Source organism: Myxocyprinus asiaticus, chromosome 23, assembly GCF_019703515.2.
Source record: "Myxocyprinus asiaticus isolate MX2 ecotype Aquarium Trade chromosome 23, UBuf_Myxa_2, whole genome shotgun sequence".
Taxonomy (NCBI): Eukaryota; Metazoa; Chordata; class Actinopteri; order Cypriniformes; family Catostomidae; genus Myxocyprinus; species Myxocyprinus asiaticus.
Window position 1 is genome coordinate 25,791,423 of NC_059366.1, and position 18,084 is coordinate 25,809,506.

The following is an 18,084-nucleotide window of genomic DNA, read 5'->3' on the forward strand; positions in this document are numbered from 1 at the left end:
AGAGGTCAACAGAGAATGACCAGACTGGTTCAAACTGACAAAGTCTACGGTAACTCAGATAACCGCTCTGTACAATTGTGGTAAGAATAGCATCTCAAAATGCTATTCTGAGATGCGAGTTGGCGCTGTTTTGGCAGCACAAGGGGGACCTACACAATATTAGGCAGGTGGTGTTAATGTTGTGGCTGATCGGTGTATGCTGAATATTCTGCAAAATTCTGTCAAGTAGAATGCATGCTTTGAAACCCTAATTACAGGCCAAGTTATCAAAAGATATTTACAGGTATGGCCATCATCTCCCTTCTCCATAGTGAATGGGAGATATTTCACTGTGTCTGTAAATGGGAGTAAAAAGATACATTATACACACAGTATCAAAGAGTGCTAGTACTTCAAAGAGAATGGGGAGCTAATGTGGATTAAATATACACCACCGCACATAGAAATTCATTTACACGTCAACATTTACATGACACAGGTCCAATGAACCCCCAAAAAGTGCCTTTACTTACATTTGTTTGCAGAGTCAGAGTGCTTAGTTTTTGTGTTGTTTGTTGTGTTTTTGTACAAATTAGAAGTCCAAACTGTTATGAATAAGCAAATGCATGACCAGCTATTTAGGAAGGGAAATTTTTTTTTAACTTTGTTCAAGAAACAATATATTCAGATCATTTATACCATGGGTTTTCTGCATTGTACCTGTGAAGTTCCTGAAGCTGGCATTAAGGGAAAAAATCTGCAGTTTTCTTAAAGATATGCAGGAATAAATCTTGTGAATGAATTCATATCTCCATTGAATCTAAATTTATGTCTTTATACTAAAGTGTTCAGACCCAATGCTTGTGGGGGAAAAAAGATGTGCTCTCCCCGTGAGAGCAGGTTCTAAACAAGTGACAAGAGGTGTGTGTTATGGAGAGTGAAGGTCAGATCACTGTGTCTGGTACCCTGCCATGCCAAAGTTAGCTTGGTTCATCACTGGGCCAGGCTGAGCCTGAGAAGGTTGTGTCCCAAATCCTCCCATCCATGCAGGGGACTGTGACTGTCTAGAGAAGAGAAAATGTAGAGGTAAACACAGAGCCTACAGGTTATTTTCAAGCTGTTCTACATGTAAAATATAATGGACCATAACACAAAACCATTTTTCTTTGCCACCTTGGAATGTTGTCAGAACGGAGGCCTAGTGAAACACACGACAGTCTAAAAATCCCTTCTTCATTAGAGAGATTTAATTTGCATACATCAGAGATGCACCGGATATATCACAAACATTTCAGCCGATTGTTTAAAAACGGTCGTTGATCAGTGCCTATTACTTCCTGTCAAAAGAGGTGGAAAAACGCCTCGGACAATTAGCCTACAACTTGTGCTGTGTGTGAAAGAAAATGTTTCTTTTGTAGAATTAACTAGAATGTGGAGATAATGAGAGCAGAGTTTCAATTTGCAAGCTTTGCACTGCCAGAATATCACGTGGTGGAACTACCATTAAAACTTTTAACACAACTAATTTGATTACTCACCTTAAAGCTTGGCACAGCAAGGAATATGATGAGCTTGTAAAAGCTAAAGTGAAGGCTGCTTGATAATTGTTATTTTGACCAGTTGTCATTTTCTGCAAATAAATGCTCTAAATGACAATATTTTTATTTGGAATTTGGAATAAATGTTATCAGTACTTTATAGAATAAAATAAAAATGTAAATTTTACTCAAACATATACAGTGGTGTGAAAAAGTGTTTGCCCCCTTCCTGATTTCTTATTTTTTTGCATGTTTGTCACACTTAAATGTTTCAGATCATCAAACAAGTTTAAATATTAGTCAAAGATAACACAAGTAAACACAAAATGCAATTTTTAAATGAAGGTTGTTATTATTAAGGGAAAACAAAATCCAAACCTATATGGCCCTGTGTGAAAAAGTGATTGCCCCCTAAACCTAATAACTGGTTGGGCCACCCTTAGCAGCAACAACTGCAATCAAGCGTTTGCGATAACTTGCAATGAGTCTTTTACAGCGCTGTGGAGGAATTTTGGCCCACTCATCTTTGCAGAATTGTTGTAATTCAGCCACATTGGAGGGTTTTCGAGCATGAACTGCCTTTTTAAGGTCATGCCACAGCATCTCAATAGGATTCAGGTCAGGACTTTGACTAGGCCACTCCAAAGTCTTCATTTTGTTTTTCTTCAGCCATTCAGAGGTGGACTTGCTGGTGTGTTTTGGATCATTGTCCTGCTGCAGAACCCAAGTTCGCTTCAGCTTGAGGTCACGAACAGATGGCCGGACATTCTCCTTCAGGATTTTTTGGTAGACAGCAGAATTCATGGTTCCATTTATCACAGCAAGTCTTCCAGGTCCTGAAGCAGCAAAACAGCCCCAGACCTTCACACTACCACCACCATATTTTACTGTTGGTATGATGTTCTTTTTCTGAAATGCGGTGTTACTTTTATGCCAGATGTAATGGGACACACACACCTTCCAAAAAGTTCAACTTTTGTTTTTTTTGTTTTTTTGAGTATTTTCCCAAAAGTCTTGGGGATCATCAAGATGTTTTCTGGCAAAAATGAGACGAGCCTTAATGTTCTTTTTGCTCAGCAGTGGTTTTCGTCTTGGAACTCTGCCATGCAGGCCATTTTTGCCCAGTCTCTTTCTTATGGTGGAGTCATGAACACTGACCTTAACTGAGGCAAGTGAGGCCTGCAGTTCTTTGGATGTTGTTGTGGGTTCTTTTGTGACCTCTTGGATGAGTTGTCGCTGCGCTCTTGGGGTAATTTTGGTCGGCCGGCCACTCCTGGGAAGGTTCACCACTGTTCCATGTTTTTGCCATTTGTGGATAATGGCTCTCACTGTGGTTCTCTGGAGTCTCAAAGCTTTAGAAATGGCTTTATAACCTTTTCCAGACTGATAGATCTCAATTACGTTCTTTCTCATTTGTTCCTGAATTTCTTTGGATCTCGGCATGATGTCTAGCTTTTGAAGATCTTTTGGTCTACTTCATTTTGTCAGGCAGGTCCTATTTAAGTGATTTCTTGATTGAGAACAGGTGTGGCAGTAATCAGGCCTGGGTGTGGCTAGAGAAATTGAACTCAGATGTGATAAACCACAGTTATGTTTTAACAGGTGGGGCAAACACTTTTTCACACAGGGCCATGTAGGTTTGGATTTTGTTTTCCCTTAATAATAACAACCTTCATTTAAAAACTGCATTTTGTGTTTACTTGTGTTATCTTTGACTAATATCTAAACTTGTTTGATGATCTGAAACATTTAAGGGTGTAAGAAATCAGGAAGGGGGCAAACACTTATTCACACCACTGTACCTATAAATAGAAAATACAGATCAACTGATCATTTTGCAGTGGTCTCTTAATTTTTTTCCAGAGCTGTATAATAATATAATATAATGGCGATACAGGTTGACTGGGTTTAAAAAAAATAAAAAAATAACTGTTTGAAAATGTAAAACAGACCAAGATTAAATCTGACAAAAAAAAAGAAAGAAAAAAAAGATATATTTTAGTTATTTAGAAATATTTTGATACTTAAAATATTACTTTTATTATTGTAAAATGTATACTTTTATATTTTATATTTGATTGTCATTCATAAATTTTTAAGGCCTGAAAAGGAAATCGTATACCCTTATTTTATTAGATGACCCAAGCTAAATTTGTTTAAATGACTTTGTGTGCATGAAGCAGAAGCACACAGTGATAATTTGTATGACAATTAAGTCATATTCGCGAAAGACCTAAACAGACAATTAATCGTCAAAGCCCTAAAACAGGCAATTAATGGTCATAATTGCAATTATTTATTTGACAATTAATTGTCAGCCAAATTTCATGATCGTGACAGCCCAAATTTTCATTATTAGATTGCAACCTTGTGTATTTTTTTTGTTAAAAATGTGTATAAAATTTCAAACAGTGACAACAGCTTGCATCATTATTAAAAGTGCAATTTCATAAAATCATATAAATTGATAATATTTAAAACTGCACATTTTTCAAGATTTAAAATGGGATTAAAATGGTAAGGCGAAATATAAAATAAAATATACAATATTGCGTGAAGTCATATGTATGAAGAGGCCTTCTTTCTCAGTTTAATGATTTAATGCTTAATATCTTTTTCAGTTGCATTACTCTTAAATGTCTTTAAAAGTCTGGTGAGTAAAAACAAAAATGTACAGCCAATGACGATTCTTTCTCCAACATGACTTTAGAGGGATGTAGAGACAGAGAATAGAGTAACTATCTAAAATTAATTTGAATTTGTGTAATTACTCCGTGATTTGAAACAATAGCTGGTTTTCCATCCACATTTTTATGCACATTTTTGGAATATAGCATAAAAACTGCTGGATGGAAACACCAAGATGCGAATAAAATCTCCAAAATGCGCATAAAAATATGATCTTCAACACGTTTACTGGAAAAACTCCTATTGAATTTATTAGGAATACAAGATGTGCATCAAGTCATGTGACTGAATAATTTGTTCATAACTGGACTAACCAGCATACCAATCATTGCATCTGAAATGTTGCTCTGGTCATCCTAAAAGAATGGCGTCCTGTAAATTCAAAGCATGCAAACAGTTTGCAGAGCAAATAAGTCGAATGCAAACTTGAACTGTGCGGAAGAGCAGGTTTTTTCATACTTTTGAAAAATATCTTCTAGATCTGCATGGTAAAGTCATTAGGATGGAGGAACGCACAGACATGGTGTTCCCAGAAGTGTGTGACATGAGACAAGTTCTTTACATTGTTTTGTCTGCGTGTCCTAAACAGGGAGTATTTTATTAATAAAAGAGTCACATGGCTTCAATTGTTCCAGAAGTGACGATTTTGTTCTTTTGAACACATGTGATGGAAACACAGCTTTATCCGCACATTGTTTTTGCGATATTATGGTTTTTCACATAAATTAAATTCGCAACTTGGATGGAAACATAGCTAATGTAGAAAAATCTAACTATCGTCATTGTTAGAAGATCCTCTAAATAATCTGATATCGTATCGGCACATACATTTGTTATTGGTGCATCCCTACTATCTATATTGGAACACTGTGCATAAAAACTTTAATTTCCAATGAAAAACAAGGAACATCACATCTTTAAAAATCTGAAACACTTAGACTGAACAGTATGAACATAGCTATTTTTTCTGATTTACAATGGTACAGAAACATATGAACAAATCATTATGGAAAATCAACAAAGAACGCAAAAATACAACAACAACATCAACAAAAAAAACTTACTCTACACCAAATCCTTGCTGATTCCACGTTTGTCCATACAATCCATAGGATGGTACTTGCCAGCCATTCGTCATGTACTGACCATATTGTTGAGGATTGCCATACATTTGATTCCAATGTCCCCACTGACCATATTCCATCTGAGAAAGCAGCAGAGACCTTAAGCTTAACTTTTACTTCAAAGAAAAAAGAAAAGAAAAAAAGAGAACCAAAGAACAATGAGGTTTAAAAAAAAAAAAAAGGGTAAATTCCTGGGCACTGGATGCATTACCGGTTGGACGTTTTTGGCCATGTCAGGTGACTCTTTGCCCCAGTAACACTTCACAACATGACCCTCGATGGTTGTCCCATTCACTGACACAATAGCATGGGCAGCGCTTTCATGAGAAGAGAACCTGAGAGAAAACAATGGACCATAAATACATGTGAATACAGCAAAATTGTGTGGTTATTGTCACCACATAGTTAATGAAATCTTGATATTTCTTTTCTATAGTAAGGCCTACATTAAAGAAACAATTTCTTACAAAAAACAAACAGACGTTGCCTAAAAATTATTTTAAAGCCTTAAATCTGTGGCAAGACTAAGAGGTCAAAAGATTTTTGCATCAGTTTATATGATGCTCCCTTTTGGGAAATCAGTGTAATCACACATTTCATGCTTGAGGTTGAGACACATGAGGTCCCCACATCTAGCAAAAGGCCGATACTTAGCCTTTTTGAGATTAAGACATCAGCCAATAATAATATTATTGCATTGTTCATGCTTGGTAAATTGACAGAAGTGGTCAATTCCAAAACTTACAGCTTTATCAAAAGATAAGCCATATTACTCATCATTATAATTTTATTTTGTGAAATCTGTTCGTAAGTAAATTAAATTGTGTACATCCATTTGCCATCATTACAATGTATTACGCACATGATATTACAACAGCCAGAAGCCACACTGCTCTCTAGGTATCAGCATTGTCCATTGATGCCAAATCCCATCTCAACTGACCATTACAAGCAAACGTAAATGTCATACCTATGCATTATATTTACATGTTACAATTTTTACATACATTTACATTACTAACTGACCTGTGGAATACATCGACTGACTACATATAATCATGCTAACAAAATATCTGACAACAGAGTAAAGCATACCTGATAAAAGAATAGCCCTTCTCTGGAAAAACTCTAATCTCCATTATCTGTCCAAAAGGAGAAAACGTCTGTCGCATAAGGTGTTCTGTGTGAAAAGAACAGTGTGAGTCATCTTAGCAAGCCTACAGACAAACAGTCAAAAGAGGAAAGTGAAAAGAAAGCGCAGACTTACCTGTGAGACCTGACTGAATGCCACCACAGTACACAGTGCAATTCTGAGGACTCGACTGATTCACCACCTCATCAAATCTAAGCTGCTTGGAACTGTCTGAAATTTTTACCAATTGCAGTCATGTTAATTCAGTTCACCTAATCCATTAATGGGCATACAACAGTTAGCTTTTCATTCTTGAAATCAGAAGATACAGTCTCAAGAGCAAAGACAGTCAGCATATAAGAGAAATAAAAACTAAGTGGTTATTATCACTAAAACAGCAAGATTAAAAACAGACTTACTGTCTTGCACACTCTTGGGGGCAGGTGGTTTCCGAGTTGCCCAGTTAGTCCGGATTTGTCGCCCACCAAGCCACTGACCCCCCATGTGTACAATGGCATTCTCAGCATCCTAGAAAAGAAAAAAATGGCTTCCACTCTGGGTTCTTAACATTAAGAAACCAAGTAACTAACAGAATTTCCAAGCAAAACTACTAGCCTTTAATTGGTTCATCTGTGTCATTAGGAAGTTAAGTTTGTTTTCTATTAATTTAACTGATTAATAAACTGACTAAAATCTCAACCAACAGAAAAGTCATCTCTTAAAGTCTAAATAATTTCAGTAAGATCAATATCTGTATTGCTACAGCTATAAAAAATAATTGTAATAAACAGAAATAGATTAACCTTCACTCTGTGTTCTTGTACTGGAGCCTTACCAGTTTGTTATAGAAGGACACAAATCCATACCCCTTTGATTTCCCTGTTGTCATATCCTTCACCACGCGTGCATCCCTGAAAGAAAAATGTAGCAACAGAAAAGTCAGTTCATTGATGGCCTGCTAGAGGATACAAAAAAGAAAGGAACCACACACACACACTGAGTGAGACATTGTTACAACATCCTAAGTAAATCTAACATATAACATATCATTACATTAACAACTTCTGCATCTTTTTTGATTACTGGTACTTTAAAAAGATCAAATAATAATAATAATTTAAAAAAAAGATCAAAGTCATGCATCCTACACTAATGTGTGTTGTTTAAAAGCTCCTGAACAGATTTCAACTTCTTTCATCTTCTGACAACATAGTGATCCTATTTTCATCTTAATTGCTAGGCCTTAAACTCTCATGTCAGTAAAATTAATCAATTTCATTACCATGCATTCCTAATTTGAACTGTTGTCTCTAATTCTACTCATAATAGTACATGGAAAAAATATCAAAAGAGAAAAAGGAATTAAACGGCATACATGGCCTGTTAACAGATTTCTTTATTTTTCCTGGTCAATTCTTTACCACCAATATGGAGTTTGGGAAGCTGCAAATTTTGAAAAATTAACATTTTCAGAATTTTAGAAGAATCAAACTATCAACACAACTAGGAAAACCATTATGAACAATTCTTTACAAGCAAATATTCATGTATTATCTCAAGTTTGTTAAAAGTCTACACTACATCAGCATTAATAGGAAAATACTGCAGTATACAAATATGAAAAGCAAAGAGTGAATAGAAAAAAAATCTACATCTGAGTTCCCAGAGTGCACAGTTCCTTGCTGTTAGCCTTCAAGCTCCTGTCCAATCCTATGAGCATTTCTGTAAAATAACCAGAGCTCTATTAACTGACACTCAGAGCTAAAGGAGAATTTGAAAATTTCTCAGAGTAGTAGAGTGCATATATTTTTTGTGTTTTCAACCAAATATTGAACTGCTTTAGCAAACAAAACTACTTACCAATTTCTGCATTGCAATGTAGATTAGTGATGAAAAATTTAAGGTACACTTTAAAGTGTCAGATTGATCTGGGGAGTGGGGACAAAACATTGACTAGACTGCTCTGTGCTTATTGGTGATAATGATTAGCCTATGTGATTCAAATACATTAATGCGAAATAAACTAAAATGTCTCCAGCTAGAACATTCTGTTCTTGAAATAATTACTTTAGTAAAACTAACCAACAACAACAGAGCTGTTCAGCTGTTATGTCAATTTGTTGGCGAGGATATGTGATTTTCCCATGGGGTTTAATAATGGGAGTTTTTAAATTTATGAGTAAAATAAGATCTGTGGTAAACATTACATAAAGAAACATGGATGTTTTGTTCTACATAAATCACACTCTTTCAGACCCCAAATGTTTTTTTAAAAAGTGAGTTGCTTCAATTCGGCATCAAAATTGACATTTGAGGTATTCCTATGTGTAATTTATGTAGTAGACCTTATTTTACTCATAAATCCAAAACACCCATTATAAAACCCCATAGGATATAATCCATGGCAAATTCTCTTCCAGATTTGTGGACTACAACCTGAACAGCTCTGTTGATGGGACAAATAACTGTGAAGGTTTACAGTTTGTGTAGGTCTGCCTTGTTTTATAAAGAGAAATATATTAAGACAGGATAGCATATATTTGTGAAACAAAGCCATCACTACTGTCAGAAGTGTGACTGCATGTCAGCCAATGAGCACCTCAAGAAAATGAAAAAAATTGAACTAAATGTAACAATGTTTTTTTTTTTCTTTGTATCAATGCATTCTCAAAATTTTGTTAAAGTTATCAACTATCAACAACCAGCAGAAACAAAGTCAATAAAACCTTTGCTCCTAATTTTAGGAAAGTCTGGCTGACAAGGGCTAAAAAATATAAACAGATTGTCTGACTCAAGTAATTACACACAACCACTCAACATTATTCAGACAAAAGCACGTTTCACAGAAATGTGTGACCTCTTGGAACTTACGAGATTTTCCCAAAGGGTCCAAAAGCAGCTCTGATGTCATCAGTTGTGATCTCAGGGCTCAGATCTCCCACAAAAACGTGAAAGTGATCTAGATAAAAAACAACAACAAAAATCTGCATTAGGAAAAAAATGAACCACTATTGATTGAAAAATAAAATACAGTAACATTACGTACTGGATGTGTCTTTCTTCTGACTGCTAGGAGTGGTTGCCCAATTTACTTTCACTTCCTGTCAATAAAAATAATCTGTTTTAGGCATTATGTTTGGTAACAGGATAGGGTACAAAGCTTCATAAAGAACAACCCCAGACCACCCAAATCTTGCTATAATTATGTAATGAACTGATGAAAGAAGACCAACCTTTCCCAAAATCTTCCTTCCGTTCATAGCAGCTAAAGCAGCTGCTGCGTCTCTGTGCTCAAAGAACTCCACAAAGCAATACGGGTCATTGCTTGTATGCTGCAAAACAGAAAATCCAATAGAAGAGTTCACCTTCCTGCTGCTATCGGATTGCTGAGAAGAAAAGCCAGGAAAATATATTATTGCAATGAAAATGGGTTTTGTGTGGAACACTCATCTTAAATCATTCTGGCTGCAGTTGGATCATTTAAGTAATCATTTTACAGGCAATTTCATTTCAATGTTAATACAGAGGTACAGTTTGGTAAGTGTTTCCACACACACCCATTTAAAGAACTGGGCTCAGAATATTTCAGTGAACATATGACAATGTGTAATATGAGATGGATGTTTACCTCTGTTATCATCTTACAACTTTTACATGGCCCAATCTGAGTAAATAACTGAAGGATCAAGTTCTCTGTTACATCTCTTGAAAGGTTCCCCACGTAGCTGAAAATGCAGATAAAAATACATTTTTATAAAAAAAAAAAATTGCATTTACAGTCTGGCTCTCATAACATATCGCATTCCTCCAATTAGTTACTTATCTACTCAGATGTTTCCAAAAAGAAAAGAGAACTACAGACATCAATATTAGAGGTCGACTGATAAATCAGTTTTGCCGATTAATCGGCACCGATAACAGATTTCTGGAACTATCGGTTATCTGAAAAAAATCCACACCAATAATTTTTCCCTGTTGCTGGAGCGGCTGGCAAGGGTCCACTGTTGTTATACAGTACGAGAGCGGCCTCTAGAGGCGAAATAAAAACTTCACTGATGCCTTGTGGTGTTTGTTTTGACACGAGAGACTACACGCTGCATTGAGTGGAACACTTCAGATGCAGATTTAAAACAACAACGAAAAGGTATGTCTACTGTACACATTGTCATATCATTATAAAGTAATTCATTTGTTGACTAGATGCTGCATTAGTAGAGAACAGCAGTACGTTTACCGACAAGGCTGAGAGGACGCTAACATTAAAGCTAACCTCAAACAGTTAGAACAATGTGACAAAAAAAACACACAAGTCTTACCCAAATGTTTAAATGTCATGATTGTTACCATCTATTACCATCTATTTGCATTAGTTTATATCCAGCTGGTCACATTTATGCATTCATTAGTCAGCCAAGTTGCATATTTAAAGCTAGTTTTAAAGCTTAGATTTCAAGCAAATTAAAATCTTCATGTAGCCGAGAGAAACATATAAACAAATCAGAAACAAATTTTTTTTATCCTGTAATACGATGACTTCAGATTGACAGACATTCTTGCACTAAAATAGGCTAGACACAGTACAACAAATACAGTTTAACAGAAAGCAGGTGTGTCAATATGCTTTTAAAAGTTCTTTTTAATTAGACACATCATCTAAAAAAACAGCGTTCCTGCACGAGAATCTGAATAAACAAAAGGAAACTAAGACGTTCGTCTAACGTGCGTTTACACAGAAAAACAAATGGATGGTTGGAGGGCTCCAGACAAAAAAAAAATTACTTGGGAGCCATTGGCTCCTTAACTGAAACATTAAGGAGCCAAATGGCTGTTTTTAGTCACCAAATCATATAACTGCTCGATTTAGATTGCTGTTCAGAAACAAGACAGAAAGCAGAAGAAAAGCAAGACAGCTGATAACCCATTAATCGGAGGTTTAATAAACAGTACATATAGTTGAGAAGATACATAAGTTTGCATTCCCCTTTGGTCTCATCAGTGTTCACACCCCTTTCATAATTTATACAAATGTAAGAGATAAAACATTTTTGTATTTAGTACTGCCCTTCAGAATCTACATAAGCAGATATTTACATATAGTAGTGTGTCGTCTTTTTGAGCATCAATGAATGTTTGCACCTTGTGTAATAGTTGTGTAATAAAAGTCCCTCAATTGTCCTAAGTGTCAAAAGCTTGATCTCATATACGTGTATATATATATATATATATATATAAGAGTGGTGCGGGACTTTCAATTATAAAGAAGCCCGAAATACACATGGGACTCCTATTTTGAAATGTCTGCACTCCCAGTTGTGAACACACTGACGGATGATTCGCTGAGAAAGTAACTCTGATTCAAACTGCTAACCTGAGCTCCTGCGTTCACTTCACACCCTCAGTTCTTTTTGGGTGATTCATGATAAAGAGTCATTTGGTCATGACTCTCGCGCCTTTCTGCAGGTTCGAAGGAATGAAATGTAAAACTTTTAAAGGCCAAATAAAATACAAATTTAAGACTACTTTTGCAATAATAATATTAAAAAAAAACATTAAATAATTCAATAGCTGGTAAATACAAAACCACTGAGGCTATTTGGATGTCTCTGGACATGTTTTTTATATTTGATTGTGCATTTATGCATTTTCTTTTTTAAATAACTTAATGAATTCATTTAGAGTTTTACTGTTGTATTAAGAATGCATGTAGCCTAAAGTATGTAGCCTATATTGTGACCCTTCTCTTTAGTCACTTGCTTTCTAGCAAGATGTGACACAATAGACCAATGCTTTGGCAATGTCACCACTTATGTCAAACACAGAAGTGGTGGCAAAAACCATGCGTAAAAAACAAACTTTTATTAGATTACGTTGTTGAAAAATGATTCCGAGGGCTCTAGTTGACTGCTGTGGCTTCAAGATCATCAACAGAGCTGACTGGACTGAGGAGATCCTTTCAACTCACAACTTTGCAGGAAAAATGTATAGCGATCATAATTACATGTTTGTTATTAACTAATTTCATTATAGTAATTGTATCGCTAAGAACATGTTTGTATTTATGATGGTTTTGTGTCATACTTTCGTTTAATCATCTAATCTTTCAAATCTAACACAACAGTCAGCGGGCTTTCTGCCACCACTTACTATGCATGCGCTAAGAGGATTGGTCCTTATTCATTTAGACCTTATTCACAGTAGCACCATGTTTGATTTTTAATGGGAATGGAAATGAGGCTGTGAGGGATAGACTTACCATCTCTTCAATGGCATGCACAGTATAAATCTGTAAAAAGCTCCTAGATCCCATCTGATTTTCCACAGCTCATGTTGTCTAGAGTTTTTTGTCTACTGAGTGTCCTTGAAGATATTTTTCCATATGCGGAACCATCTAAAAACACTTTAAACTACAGTATAGCCCACTGAAAAGACTTTACTTCTATCCCTCACAGCCTCGTTGTCATTCCTATTAAAAATCAAAGATACCGCTGCTGTGAATAAGGTCTAGCATGTGCTGAATAACATTTATATTTTTTTTCTTGGCAGATAACTTTAACAAATAATTTAAAGGGTTCTAATACTTTAAAGGGCTGTGGAACAAAAAAGGAGATGTTAAGCAAATTTTTAGTCTCAGTCACCATTCACTGTCACTGCATCTTGTTTTTCATTCAGTGTAAGTGAATGGTGACTGAAACTCCCTAATATCTCATTTTGATATCCACTGAAATAAGAAAGTCATACAGGTTTGCAACAGCATGAAGGTAAGTAATGACAATTATCATTTTTGTGTGAAATAGCTGAAGTAAAAGTCAAAACTCGTCAGTTACTTTAAAAATGGCCATTTAAAGTTGACATGTATTGAAAATGTTAACAGATTAAATTATGAAAGAGAACTGTGCTGCATAATTAGTTATGATGTATATTGAAAACAGATTATATACTAAATATTAAATTTAATCATATATTTTCATTTTATGTATATTATTAATATTATAATATTTATATAACTATATTATTGTTTTGTATATTATTATTATTATTTTTTTTAATTGACTGATTCAGATGGCAGAGAAAATACCTGTATGTCAAATCTAGAGAGATGGAGATATAACAGGTGTAACTCTGCAGCTGAGTAGTTCTGTTAGCTTTACAATTCTTATCAAAGGTTATGTAAAATAAGGAAGCGCAACGATTTGAAAGGCGTCAAAAGACCGCTCCAACCTCGCTTGCTTGCAAATTGCAATGTTAACAACTTTGTCGTTTATAACCAGGAGCGACAGTGTTAGATACGCAAAATAATGATATTTGCATTTCAGATTAACGGGTTTATGAAGGTTTATACATGTGTAACATCGTAAGTTCAGTAAAAATGCGCTTCCCTGTGTGTGCTCACACTAAACTCAAGCGTCAGCTGCTGAATAATGGATGTACAAGAGAAAGTGATTATGATTATGACTTGTGACTATTCAAGCCCCAAAATTTAAGACCTCAGCAAACGAAATTTAAGACTTCTTGTAATTTAAGATATTTAAGACTTTTATGGCCTTAAATTTTAAAAAGTAAATTGAAGACTTTTTAAGAACCCGCGGGTACCCTGCTCTGGGTTATGAGGGGCTCGGGCAAATGCTGAAGGATGCAGCGCCAGTGGAGGCTTGAGCCCTGAATAGGTCCAGGGGGAGGGTGGTTCAAATAGGGGCAGTCTCTGACACAATGCTTACAGTAGATGGTGGTAATGCACTATTTTAGCTTGCGAACCGCCATTAAAAAAAGAAAGAATAAGAAGACTCTCTCGTGCTGGGTTTGTTGTTGCGTGCGGTGCAGCGTGCTCATCACAACAGAATGGGTGAAAAGCGACGCGAGACACACTGGTGTCTCCAAGCTTGATGAGAAACTCCGGGCCCTGGGCTTAAACAGCTCGCTGTGCAGCTGGATCCTGGACTTCCTGTCAAGCAGATGCCAGGTGTTTAGAATGGGCAGCAACATCTCATCACTGACCCTCAACACTGGAGCCCCACAGGGCTGTGTTCTCAGCCCACTCCTGTAATCCCTGTACACACATGACTGTGTGACAACACATAGCGCCAATGCCATCATTAAGTTTGCTGACGATACGATGGTGGTAGGTCTGATCACTGACAATGATGAAACATCCTGCAGAGAGGAGGTGTACACTCTGACACACTGGTGTCAGGAGCACAACATCTCCCTCAACGTCAGTAAGACCAAGGAGCTTGTGGTGGACTTCAGGAGAAAAGACAGAGAACACAGCCCCATCACCATCAATGGAGCACCAGTGGAGAGAGTCAGCAGCTTCAAGTTCCTCTGTGTCCACATCACTGAGGAACTCACATGGTCCGTCCACACTGAGGCCGTTGTGAAGGCTCATCAGTGCCTCTTCTTCCTGAGACAGCTGAGGAAGTTTGGAATGAACCGCCACATCCTCACACAGTTCTACACCAGCACTGTAGAGAGCATCCTGACTGGCTGCATCACAGCCGGGTACGGCAACAGCACTGCCCTCAACCGCAAAGCCCTGCAAAGGGTGGTGCGAACTGCCAGACACATCATCGGAGGTGAGCTTCCCTCCCTCCAGGACATATATACCAGGCGGTGTGTGAAAAAAGCTCGGAGTATCATCAGAGACTTCAGCCACTCGAGCCATGGGCTGTTCTCACTGCTACCTTCAGGCAGGCGGTATCGCAGCATCATGACCCGCACCAGCCGACTTCATGACAGCTTCTTCCCCCAAGCAATCAGACTTTTGAACTCTTGATCTCTCATGATCAACATACATCAGCACTGCACTTTATTAATCTTATTATCTCACACTGGCTTGTCATAAATTATATTCTCTCTTAACAACACACTGGCAACTGACTATCAACCGACAGCCTGAATGTCAATACAGCACAATACAACCTACTGTACATTTTATATATACTATATATACTATTTTTTATTGTATAATGTGTATTCTATATTGTGTGTGTATTCTATATTGTGTGTATTGTATACTGCACATTGTATATTATTATTTGTATATTGTGTTGTGTGTAATTATGTGTATATTAGATATGTAAATTGGGTTGTGTAAATCTGATGTTTATTGTAAATTGGTATATGTCTCATCACTGTCATGTCTGCTATGTTGCTCGGAACTGCACCCAAGACTTTCACCCACTGTTGCACTTGTGTAAATGGTTGAGTGACAATAAAGGGATTTGATTTGATTGATTTGGTGGTGCACGCTCTAAAGATGTGTTCAATAACTCACAAGATTATATCTGACGAAACCGCATATGGACACACACAACCCGACTATCGCCAATGGTGACAAGATTTTAAATTATTGTCCCAGTCAATTATTTTTTGTCACATTTGCGACTGTTTTAGTCGCAGTCTGGAGCCCTGGGTTGCAAAAGCGTTCGGTGTGATATGGCTATGGCCTCTTGCTCTCTTATAAGAATTTCGCAGATTAAGCAATGAGTTGTTTAAATGCTTTGTCAGGAAAGATGTTCAACTTGGAAATGTGTGTCTTGAGATCCTCATGTTCAGTTCCAGTCTGTTTAGTTCCATCTGTTTGAACAGCCCCTGGCCTGGGCTCATAGTTTGAGCCGCTTCACCACCGAGTTCAGCCGAATACCATTGCTATCTGTGAATATTGCTCCTCTACACACAACTGTACTGAATAAAAAACAATGTGGTATTTCGCTGTTATTATGAAGCTTGAGTCTGGAGTAGTAGGAATCAGTGCAAGTGTAACACAATGTGAACTGCCTATTGAAGCCCCCCCCCCATATTTTATTTTTGACTTTTGAGAATATGGACCGACTAAAACTTTTTTAAATTTATTTTATGCACATAAGTTGAAAATGAAATGCTCTTTTTTTAACACACAGGATATGAATGTTCTATGCAATAATATAACGGTGCTGAATGGTTTAGGTATTTATTGCACCCTGTTATGGACTAAGGAAACAACCTCAATGTAAAAAATCATCTGACTTTAAAATTTGAATATTAGTTAATATATATTAATATTTATTTCATTTAAAAAAGTACAATACATTTTCATGTTTCAGTCAGTAGTTTATTTTTGTATAAAGTTCAGCACTATTTTACTTTAGTAAAACATTTTTTTCATTCAGTATCAATTTTAAAAACTATTGGATGATTAATTGGTTATCAGCAGGTACTGCCCAACTTAGTTATCGGTATCTGTAAAATCCACTATCGGTAGACCTCTAATCAATATATCCCTGTAGTGGCACTGATCTATCCAAAAATAAAAGTGTTGCTTCTGAGGTTGTTTAGTTTAATCACAACACAACATGGCCAATCACAACAATTACAGTTCAAATGCTTATTTGAGAAGCCAAATTTCCACTGAATTGTAAACACACACATATTATTCCATGAAGAGAAACAACAACACCACCCTTCATGTTCATGTGTAGGAGAAAAAAGATGTTCACCTTGTATATATAGACCAACCAGACAGAAATCTGACAGCCCCTTTGTCTGAATGACCTCAGCACAAGAACACACACACATATCCCATCATAACTGAACTACTGAAATCATGTGTTAGTGCCTGGGATTAACATAGAATGAACCGAGGAGAGACATATTTATCTGACAGTGTAGCACCAAACACAAAATCCAGACTTCTAGAACTGACAGCAGGCCCTGAGATTAGATAACAGGCCTTTACTAAACCAGCAAGACAATGACACACTCATTTAAACACACGGTCAATGAACCTTGTAGTTTAATTTATAAAGTACCATACCCTTATAATCTAACTCTGTTGATACAATTCACTTGTATGCGATGTTCTTTGTATATACCCTGCGTTTAATTGTTTTCATATACTTAACGGCTAGTTTAGATTAAGCATGCATGCTACTTCTAATTGTGCTTCCCACGCTGTCTTCTTTAACAAAGGTAAGAAATAATAATTCCCCGACACGTTTTCAATAATATGTGCAGGTTATTACGCGCATACAGTGTCAATAACTTTGGTACATTCGGAGCTAGCTGCTAGCTGTAAGAGTGACAATGGTGCTAAAGATTGAGCGGCTATTCTGACAGGGGCTGTGTTTTCAACTACTTACAGGGTTTTTGGATGGCTCTCGTCTTCCATTCTCGGATGCCGGAGGGAGTGTGAACAAAACTTGTTTTCGGGATCTCAGCTGCGGGTTTATTTTTAGGATGAACAACACAGGACTGGTGTCACTTTCAGTCTTGTGTAGAAAATGGCGGAACCCGGCTAGTCAGGAAGACGGCCACTGCGCATGCGTTAAAGGACATGGGTTTTGGAGGACGATGGATCAGAAATTAGTTTTGTGCACCTGAAATGTGAGAGGAGTGGGGCTTGATAGAAGTCGCCGTGCTGGTGGTGAGTTCAGGTGATGCGTTACAGGTTTTACTTGATATAAGGAGATATTGGTTTTCACGTGCTTATCTGTTTTTTATTTCATTTATTTTTTTATTTTTTTTTTTGGTGACAGGGGCGTAAATTTAGATGAAAATAATCAAGTACAACCAAGCAAGTACAACCCCCCTCAATATTTATACCATGATCAGTGGAAACATGTAAATGCTTCATGCTGCAAACCCCCCA

At 36.7% G+C, this 18,084-nt stretch overlaps 1 protein-coding gene across 7 annotated transcripts; it reads right to left on the reverse strand.

The window, feature by feature from the left end:
- Positions 1-124: 124 nt before the first annotated feature.
- LOC127414095 (nucleolysin TIAR-like) lies at positions 125-17,738 on the reverse strand. 7 transcript variants are annotated; one of them, XM_051651834.1, is made up of 12 exons: positions 17,576-17,738; positions 10,090-10,186; positions 9,695-9,847; positions 9,508-9,562; positions 9,333-9,420; positions 7,297-7,372; positions 6,881-6,989; positions 6,597-6,692; positions 6,425-6,509; positions 5,541-5,664; positions 5,270-5,409; positions 125-1,043 (listed from the first exon to the last, which is right to left on the reverse strand). In XM_051651834.1, the coding sequence occupies exons 1-12, from the start codon at positions 17,602-17,604 to the stop codon at positions 929-931; spliced, it is 1,167 nt and encodes a 388-aa protein (XP_051507794.1). In that variant the 5' UTR covers positions 17,605-17,738; the 3' UTR covers positions 125-928. The 7 variants fall into 7 exon arrangements, 6 of the variants coding, with proteins under 6 accessions (XP_051507794.1, XP_051507795.1, XP_051507796.1 ...); XM_051651835.1 differs by lacking the exons at positions 9,695-9,847; positions 10,090-10,186; positions 17,576-17,738 and adding exons at positions 7,837-7,904; positions 8,114-8,183 and having other exon boundaries at positions 8,322-9,420; XM_051651836.1 differs by lacking the exons at positions 9,695-9,847; positions 10,090-10,186; positions 17,576-17,738 and adding exons at positions 7,837-7,904; positions 8,114-8,183 and having other exon boundaries at positions 9,508-9,549.
- Positions 17,739-18,084: the final 346 nt, after the last annotated feature.